Here is a 10,309-nt window from a genome sequence, read left to right on the forward strand (position 1 = left end):
GTCAAGGTCTTCCTGCAAATACCAAGCCTTTACAGTAAATTACACATCAGAGCTTGAATTAGTTTTGGTTCTTCCAAGCAAGAAGTTTGGTTGTCATCCTGCGAACCTAAGAAGTTTCAAAATAGTCACCGTGTAGTTTCTAAACTGTTTTGGCAACTTTTGTCGAGTTCAGAACATTTTAATTCTTATCTGGTAGCAAGGTCTCGGGTAGTTCTAATTACTTCCGATCTGACAAACTCCCAAAGTGTCCGGGATAAAACTTTTCTGTTTGTTATTATTTCACAGAAGCTTGTCCACGCCCCTCCGTCCCACGTGGGACTCGAACCCCGAACCACACGTCACGCCGGCGGGGGTCGGGTCTTATCAACAAACACCATGCATGTGCAAATGAGGGATTTATCAGCGGCGATGGGCGGGTAAAGTTACGGTGCGCCTGCCGCCCCAGGCATTGTGTCGAGCTTCCAGGTCAGGCAACGGTCTCGTCTCGCGGGCCTCCGCACATCTGTCGGACTAACGGCTTCACCGGGACGCCTAGCCGGGCACTTACACCGAGGTTCGCGGACACAGTACGTCTTGGGACTCCAAGGATTTGCGGTTGGAATTTTTAGCGCCAGTTCTAACCGTCTCTGGCAGTGTTACAGCGGAGGAAAGCCACAGAGTGCGAGTATCTTCTTACTGAAACTTTGTACAGGAGGACAACAACTTTTGGGCCGAGTCCGTTGCGGCGTGCGGTGTGTGTTGAAGCGCAGTGTGGTACCGTCCGTTCACTTTACATTTGCAGCTGGCGTGATTTACTGGAAACTTGTGGACAGCGAGCAGAGATTTACAACGACTCGTGTGCGTTTATTCGTAGGCCGGACTACATTGAATATCTGGATTTCAAAGCACGTCCACTTCAGTAGGCTATCAAGAGTAAACATTTGACCTACATTCACAGAAGCGCTATTTTCGTATGAGGACAATCTTCGTCTGAAGGTGACGAGCGTTAGCGGGACACCATGGATACTTGCTCGGACTACTGCGGGCTTCCGGCCCGAAGAACACAGTGGGTCGTGTCGGCGCTGGCCCACCACTACGGTTTCGATCGCGGGGTTGAGAACGAAGTCGTCGTGCTAGCTACGGGGATGGACCAGTACATACAGGAGATATTCCACAACTTGGACGAGAAAGCGTCCGGGACAGTAGAACGAGAGGACTTTGAAATTCTGTGCCAGATTCTGGGACTCGAGACCAGGCTGTCCGTCTTCAACGATCTTCCAGATATGATAGACTTCAGGGTGTTCCATTCCAAACTGTGCGAGTATTTCTGTGCGAAGAGCGGGAACCAGGGCGATACATGCAGGCCACACGTCTGCAAGGACTCTGAACTGATCGAGACAGAAGTGCACGTCAGGAGTCCCAACAGGAGAGAGGTGTCCTTGTGTCCAAAGTGTTTCTGTTCCAAGCCGACAAGGGAGAGATGCCTGGGGCGACCGGTGGGGCAAGAAAGAGAGGAGAAAGGAGTCGGGTCAACAGAAGAACATCTAGAGAAAGCTAAGAAGCGCGTGGTCCAGCTGGAAGAGGAGGCTGACTACTTGAGGGAGGTTGTGGAGGACTTGAGAGGCGCGCTTCAGACTAGCGATGCCCGGTCTCTGGCCTTACAGGTGGCGCTGAGAAAGGCGCACAGGCACCACCCGGAGTGCTGCATAGGGACTACGGCCAGAGTCACGACAGCGCTAGGGTCTCGGCGGGCGGAGCGGAGGGCCACCGGGGGCAGGGCGGCCAGGTCCCGCAGCGCGGACGGGAGAGGGTACGAGAGCTGGTCGCTTCCACGTCGCGGCAGGACCGCCGACAGGTTGCGGGCGCGGGACGACAGCACGGAGTGGATGGCAGGTGAAGTGGCGCGGCTGATCGAGGCGCTGCCGCACTCTCCCCGGGAGGTGGGCGCGATGCTGCGCGAGCTGAAGACGATCCGTGAGGCGAGGGACTCGCAGGTGGGAGAGGCCATGGCCTGGGCTGAGAACCTGCAGGAAGACCTGGACGGCTCCCGGACCGCACTCCGGGACATCCAGGTCCTGAACGAGTCACTTGTCCGACAGAAGCAGTTCATACAGGTGCGTCTTCCTGCTTTATTTTGTCATTGAAACTACCTTTGTTGAACCTGTCTTCCACTGCTCTCATATCAGTGCTAGCCGGCTGAATAGTAACTGACTTTCATTGCGAGGGATATGGGCCATAATTTAGAGTTACTTTCGCAGTCATTGTTATCTTGACACTTTTCCATAGTCTCTACCATACTCCGGTCTGGTGGAATAGTAATAGGGGATCGGACTTTGGCCAAGTTAGGAATAAAAGTCGAGTAGGAGTTAATTGGCCTATATAGGAGTGAACCGGCCGGCGGATAGATGGCAAAACACTGACTGAAATCCCATGGCAACTTCTTTGTCCCTGTTTGGCCAAAGTCTTCTATTCTTTTTATCCAGCTTACACGTCAGCTTGGAGACTAACTTTCCCTACTTTTACCCCCAGGGAGAGCTGGAGAAGGCGCGCACAGCCCTGCGGTTCGGGCTGGAGAAGGTGCGTGATCTGGAGGCGCAGGCCACACAGGTGCCTCTGCTACAGGCCAAGGTCATGGAGCTACAGAAGCAGCTCGACATCTGCCGGTAGGTGGCGCTTCTTGTGGCCTAATTTTTGCGATCTCCATGCAAATTAAACAGTCTTTTGAAGTCGAACCAATTTGTAAATGCTCTCTAGCTTGTGTCAAGGACTATATAACGTCCTTGCTTGTGTGAATACTTCTACTGCTTTTTCATTTCTCAACAAAAGCAAACAACACCAGAGCTTAGGGTGTTTGCGTCTTCTGCGTTCTCAGAAGGTCGATGCAAGGAGGTTGAAAGAGGTTCCTCTTTCAACCTCCTTGGTCGATGTATTTTGCGCGCGAAAACTGGTTAGTGTATAATAGAGTATAGCGGGATTCCCGCCACTATTTCTGACTTGTCGTTTTGAATGCGTTGGTCTGTCCACCCATTTTCTACATGCTTTTGTAGTGCAGAGGACTCTAGACTTTCCTATTAAGTGTTATCGCCTTTCTTCTTGTTGACAGTACTGACTGATGGCCCAGTTATTTCCCAGAAACTCGATAAACCGACGAAAGGTATTTCACACGCTGCGAAAGCCGCCTCTTCCCAAAGCGAGAGGATAAAAGCCATTGTATGCGCAGTTAGTAGCCGTGTGTGTATTGGCGTGTGTATCACACCTTCTGAATGCTCTCACCGCTTGAACGTTTAAATCTGTTGACGGTTTCACAGGTATTTCACACCTTTTGAAAAGGATTTAAAGCGATCAAGCGCGAGTTTACATTTTACGTTTTTGTTTTATTGTGTCATGCGTGTGTTCGACATTCATAATATTTACGTTCGCAGGCCTTACTTACACACCTGTACGTCGGTGTTAATATAGCGCCTTTGTTTTGTAAATTGTTGCAGGAAGTAAGAAGAGAATGACATAATTGTGTCCTTCTCTTCAGATTTTACCCTGTTCATTTCACAGGCGCGAACAATTAGTAACATCAAGATATGAACGCCCATACAGTTTGGTTCTAATCTCCAAGCAGATCCTACAATGGCATAAGATAGTACCAAACTGGCCAAGGAGTGAAGTCAGCCAAGAGGTGTACATTTGCCCGGTAGCAAAACACACTCCTAAGCCGGCTTCAGTCCTCTGCCAGCTTTTGATACTATATTATGCTACCGTAGGATCTGCTTGGAGATTACGTCACTGATGCATTCAAAGAAGGTGATAAAAGATTGTTCCACCTTCGTTGCCAATATAGTCCAGCTTTGAATCACACATGAGGGCGGAACCACTGTATGGTGGTCATTAGGGGGAATGAAGCTTAGCGCCTTCCTGTTCCTCCTGCATATTCCAAGAGAAAAGCTCGCAGCTAACGTTACGCGTCTAACGTTACACATGGTTTTAGTTATTTCTTGGTTCTTTTGTTGTCGTTCCTAGCTGAAGTCTCTGCTTTCTATTCTAGCTAAGTTCCGTTGCAATACCGATGGAAAAAAATCGTTTAGGAAGCATGATTAGAATTTGAAGTGTGAAAGTTTGGAAAATGAATAGCAATGGGTATAGGACTATGGAAACCGTATTCTTGTGAAATTTATGGAAACCGGTATTTCTTTCTGAAGTCCCCATCCGGTCAAAGTCGTGAGTAAAAGGGTATACTTTGCGTCGGCCCGATAAGCCATGAAAGTGTTATGGGTCGGACGATAAGGGCGCGAGAACACATCATATTAGCCGCCAATTGTTGTTACCGGCGTGGCGATTTATTGGTTTAGGGCGCACAGGAACTCAGGGTCTTTCCTGGTCCCGGTGTGTCATGTGAGATCGACATTCTTTTCCTTCGCGTCAGTAAATTAACGTTGAAGACTCCTTTTCCGACAAACATGAGTTTTTACATTGATTTGTTCCAGATTTGGTCTTGAAGCTTTTAAATCAAGGATTTTGGTGGTCTCTTGTGTGAAAACTTGTCAACAAGCCGTGCAACAAGGGAACATGTTAACAGTCTGAGGATGGGGATTTTGTTACAGACTTTTTAAACCCGAAAACAGTATCAAAGCCTAAAGCAACGTCTAACCCGTACGTCTTGTCTCCTCACAAATCTCACCTTTAAGCGCTTTTCCACGAAACGCCCGTAAACTCTGTAATTTTCTCAGTCCAATTTAAATTCTTCAATGGTTTTTCGTATTCGCAAGATGACGTTGTCAAGGAAATTACTTGTTTATGCTTCAGGGCAAAGCCTTAAAATATTGCGCTGATAAAATCAAGGTCAAAGGGCCGAAAAACGAAGTCCAATTCATCGACATTTCTTCATTAAAAACTGAAGACCTATAAACAGGTACAGCGCTTGTTGGTAGAATTACGTATTTCAAATCTCTCAATTTCCGCGTCTTTCTTTTAACGTTACAATTACTTAGTTCAAGGAACTTTCCTGAAAGCTCATTGCTTAGTTGTACCAACTTTGAAGACTGTCTTCCAACGAAGTTCCAAGTAACATTTCCTACCAATGACACGGGTTTATCACAAAGTAAACTTTCTGCCCACACACACTGACCGGGGGTGACCCCACCCTCGGCTCCTGAGTCACTGTTATAACATGGCCAGTTGGGCCAGGTTGTTTGTATGGAACATGTTGTTTGTACTAACTTACACATCAGTTGAAACACCAGTGGAGCATGGTACACCTGCTAGGAGCCTTTGTTGTAAAAACTACAGTGCCACCAGCAATGAATAATGGATGCTGTCTCAACTAGAAATTTACTGGCAAAAACACTTCCTTATCTTAATTCTTATAATCCATTGTTTTTGTCCATTGTCCTATATGTTCGTTACCTCCTAATTCGTGAGAAACTCACAACCAGGCCATGAATAATAGATTTTCTCACAGAACTTTTCTTGTCGTGATTCTTATCATCCATTGTCATAGTTCATTTTTTGCCATTTATTTCCTCAAAATAACAGTAACCTTACAGGAGATACTATGGAAATAGGGCACAAAAGAAGACCATTGGCTTATGCTGCATTTGTATTTTAGAGATTAATTTTGTTCGCAAAAGTAATGCCATTTTGTGCAAGGGACATCTAAAACACCCCTACAACAGCTCATGCATGTGTATGGGTTTGTATTCTATTATCAACCCAACCATAGGTCATTAAACAAGTTTCTTTCATCTCCTGCTCACTGTTTGCTTTCGTTTTCCTCATGACATGTTCCCAATTATTACTCACTACATTTCAGTTTGCCCACGGCGCTTATAATCAATGTTTTGTCAATGTCTTGCTCGGAGACACTTTGTTTTGCAAATGTTTGGAACAATTGTGAGCACAGAAGACCCATATAACCTGAGGAAAATGGGTCATCGGTTTGTTACAAAGGGACCTTGCCTCCTGTAGTTTGTATAAAATAATTGAAGTGTTTTCCGTGTGTTTCATTTTCTGTGACAAAGTCATTTTCCACAGCCTTTTAGGAAGATTTGGAAAACATATACATGTACTTGAACTAAAAGTACTGTACATGTATACATGTACATGTACATTACTAACATGGCCAAAGTGGTAAAAAATAGATTAGAAAAACTTTCATCATTCTTTAACATTCGTTTCTTTGATAAATTTGGATAAAGTCATTAACTTTATGCTAGTTTGTATCCAAGCACATGTTGCTATACTGCTGCAGACCACATATAACTTTACCTAACTTTAGGCCAGAAAAAACAAACTTGTCCTTCCTAATGTCATTGCAAACAGTGAGGGGTGTGTGCTTCCGTTGTTTCTGCAAGCATCAAAATTAAAGGTGTCCCGCTGAAACCCAAGGAAGCTGAGTATTAGGAACAGTATGAAGAATTACACTGAGTCACTAACTACTGTTTGATGAGTGGAAATGAGCCGTGTTATGCCCTGTCCTTGGGAATGCAGTGTCCTGTTTGTGCTGTTTCAGAACGATACTGTTACCGTCATGAGTCAGCAATCTAAAAATTCCTTCTTCTTGGAAATACCGATGGGAAATTAAAGTGGTCATTACTTTTGGCCAGGTCTTTCCCTGGGGGACTTAACTTGACCTTCGCAGTTGTTTAGGCATCAACACAGGAACATGCTGGGGGTAGCTGATGGAAAAACACCTTGTCCAGTGTAATTGTTTACTTTCCTGAAAGCCTTTGAACTGGCATGCCATGATAATCTCTATGCAGATCTTTCTGTTGGCAAGACAGAATCTACTCCAACCTTTGTCTATGTATACGGTTTGCCAACTGAGAGATGGCAAAGATCTGCTTGGAGATTGATACTTTAAAGTTTCTGTCAACTATTAAGTTTTATCCAAGATTTTCCTCACTGAATAACTCCCTATTTTGAATGAATCATGTTAGTGTCTCTTTCTCTCCTCTATAGTTCATTTGTCATTACGTGCCCCCTGTCTAAATCTGACCATCTACATGTATGCATTCTTCCCCCCCTCCATAGCACCACTGAATTGTCCCTAACCTTGGTCTTGGAATTTTCGAACTTGTCGGCATTTCTCATCATGACTTTGGTTGAGTAAACTATTTCACAGTGCACTGCCCTGCCAAACCCACTTGTAAACACACTTCGGAGCACCTAAAGCTCTTGTACACTTCACACCATACAGAATGCTGATTGACTGTTTCACACTACAAAAGGTAGACTTTTCTCTGCCAATGTATTTATAGACCGAACTCAACAAAGCTGACTTTAGTGAATCCAGGGCATTGACAAAGTTTTCTAGACTTTTGACATCACAAAACAGTCTGAAGTAAGTGTTGGCGAATCCTGCCAGCATCTGTCCTCTGCCTAAATGGGACACGTTTGTTAGAATTTATCCACTATGTATGTGCCACAATGATGGTATTATTAGTGTTCCAAACTTCTGGAATCCTCTGTTGTGGAACAGACCAGACCTCACGCCCTTCTGCACCTAAGGGTTATCAGTCTTTCTCTCTGGCAAGTTCATTTGTCATGTGTAAGACCTCTCTGGTCTCAAATTTTATCCTATGTCAAATTGATTTAGGTCAAACATCCAGAACACCTCAGTCTATAGTGTCTAAGGGTCAGGGCATGCTGGGGTACCTGGGGGTGTAGGGAAAGGGTAAAAGTACAACCGTTACTAACTGTTTGTAACTTGAAGTTCAAATAGTGTAGAGCTGTTTGCAAAGTTGACTTTGATCTTTGAAAGATTGTTTTCTTGATGTAAGAAAGGTGTGAATTTTCGATCAGAGTATAAGACACAATCATTTGGGTTGTATTTCCCGGTGGGTTCACTCAAGGTCAGTGTCACATCACATTCTTCATGGTGCAGGGAGAAGGACATGGAAACTGGGCCTCCGCAACAAAAGAGCCGACCTTCCTTTGTGTGGTTTTGACCAAGTTCAAGACCTGCCATAACCCTGGAACCATTTGTCTTCCTTATCGTCCACCTTCTGAGGATGTTGTGGTCACCAGACCAAATCAGTTTAGCTGTGCTGACAGTGGAGATAATCAGTCACCAGAGGAGGCCTGCTTCCCACTGTCAGCACCTGTCCTGTACACTGTCTTCTTTCACCATTGTTTTCTCCATAACTTCTCTGGCAGACCCACTTGGGAGCGAGTGTATAACATAACATTATGCTTCAGGCTTGCAGGGTTCACAAGTTCAAAGTCATATACATGTAAGCACAAAGCAAATGTCAATGGACAGACTTGATAATGTGTGATATACAGGAGCCCTGTGAGGTCTAGGGGCACCATTTGTCAACTGAAGTTTATTGTCGTTGCTTGGTTAATCGTTAGAAATCACTGGACCTATCATTAAAGTAAGTAACTCATTAACGTTATAGAATTAAAGAATACATGATACTCAATATGCAGCAAGTTTGAATGAGCCTTTGTTGTAATGGAGAAACAGTAGAACATTGACCCAGCTGTGTCAATACTTTGAACATGTACAAATTTTGTGTTTCAAAATTTTTTGTAACAGAAATGGAGGAAGTCCAAATTCAAGTTGGAAGGAGTTTACCAAATTGAAGGTTGAAATGGGACAGCCCAGTCTTATCACTAGTTATCACTAAACTCAAGTGAAAAGGAAACCCGTGTGGTCGCCAAGTGGTTCATAAAAGCTTGTAAATAGGACCAACACAATAAATAAATGCACAGCATGCAATTTTACAAACTGAAAAGATCTAGATCTAGACGATACCCCATATATTTTGTCCCAGTCTACTAGTACATGTACAATGAATTACGCAAGTTTACGGCGAGTGAGACACGCATAGACTGCAATGATAAGCTTATACACATCTATTTCATGGTATCCGCTATCCAAGAGTGACACAGCACATAAAAAGCAGTCCAGGAGCAGAGGCCTGAAAAGTTCAGTAGGCAGCTACTAAGAAAACTTATAAATCTGTCTACAAAACATGTAACTGAGATGTCTACGGACATTTCTGAGCAGTACATTTGGAGGGGTGTGTCAGTACCAGTACAAGCGTAATGGGTAAACATTGGCTTGATGGTCGGCTTTTGTGCCTTTCATTTCGTGTGAAAAGGAAGCTTGCCCTGTCACCGTTTACTTTAAAAGTAACAGAGCAGATACAGTTGGTGGTTGTATGATATCCTGTGGTCGGTAGAGGATTGTATCTTTGTAGACAGAGTTCCATTTGTGGTCTGGTCTGCTTATATTTGTTTCCAGTTGTGTTTTCCTGCAGAGGATGTTTGCTTGAGTGGTCTTAAGGCGAAACTCTGTGGGAGTTGTCGCTTGTCATAAGTTCCTGCTTTATGAATCACACTTCATTACAAAAGGTGATGACATGATCTGCCAATCAAATGGAACTAAAGTAAGCTCAGGGACCTTCCAGTTAGTCATCTGGAGGCTAGCAGAATAAGAAGAAAAATTCAGATAAAAGGAGATTGCAAAAAAAAGTTGAACTTAAGAGACTCATGATTCATTATTCTGGTTCGAGCGGGAGCTCGGCCAAAGTAAAGTAAGTCATAATACTTAAAGGTAAGGGACGTACCAAGTTCCCTTGTATGCCCTGACTAAGGAGTTAAGGTTAAAACCTGACAGAGAAAAACCATGACACAAACACATACACAAAATCATAGCATTCTTTTAATAACAACAATGCAATATTCATTGGCAATATTTTTTACATATCACTGCTAAGTCATAAGCTTCAGTTGTAATTTCCCTATCTGCAAAAAGTTATATCTTTGCATTTCTATCCATCTGGCTGTACTCAGTAATCATCACTGTGGCACCTGGTATGCACAAAGTGTAACATGCATATAGAGGAGGAGGTTTACAGAAGAAAGAGTCAGATTTTGGGTTGGGCAAATCCTTTCTTAGGTGTACTAACACTCTTGCCACGCCCGGATGAGTAAGGCCCTTCAGACTGACCACAGGATTGTCCAGCCGACTTGGTGTGTCCACTTCCATGGAGTGTTTGACCACTGATCTTTGGGGGCGGTGTGGCCTTGAGAGGACAGGAAACCATAGCAACAGCAGGTGATAGCAGGAAGGGTACACCTGTTCAACTGGTATATGCACTTCTCTAAAGCTGTGTTCTTTATTCAAGACTACTGTTTATAGTTCTATTGTCATGACATCTTCTGTTACAGATCACAAAAAATTCAATAAATGCATTTCTTTCAAAGGGTTTTACTGTTGTCACTTGTCAGTAAGGTGTGGTCATACCAGCACTACCTTGAATCAGACTTACCTATCTCACAGGTTCAAGAGAAGAAGACTGTTAAAACATTTTATGATAAAACATTGCAC

General features: G+C 44.1%; 1 protein-coding gene across 1 annotated transcript in view; it reads left to right on the top strand.

The window, feature by feature from the left end:
* Positions 1-302: 302 nt before the first annotated feature.
* LOC118415958 (EF-hand and coiled-coil domain-containing protein 1-like) overlaps positions 303-10,309 on the top strand; it is a 34,293-nt gene continuing 24,286 nt past the window's right edge. The window contains exons 1-2 of the mRNA XM_035820924.1: positions 303-2,093; positions 2,509-2,642. Coding sequence (XP_035676817.1) covers positions 999-2,093; positions 2,509-2,642 — 1,229 coding nt within the window. The 5' untranslated portion in view covers positions 303-998. The remainder of the gene's footprint in view (positions 2,094-2,508; positions 2,643-10,309) is intronic.

The sequence above is a fragment of the Branchiostoma floridae genome, chromosome 5 (genome assembly GCF_000003815.2).
Source record: "Branchiostoma floridae strain S238N-H82 chromosome 5, Bfl_VNyyK, whole genome shotgun sequence".
NCBI lineage: Eukaryota > Metazoa > Chordata > Leptocardii > Amphioxiformes > Branchiostomatidae > Branchiostoma > Branchiostoma floridae.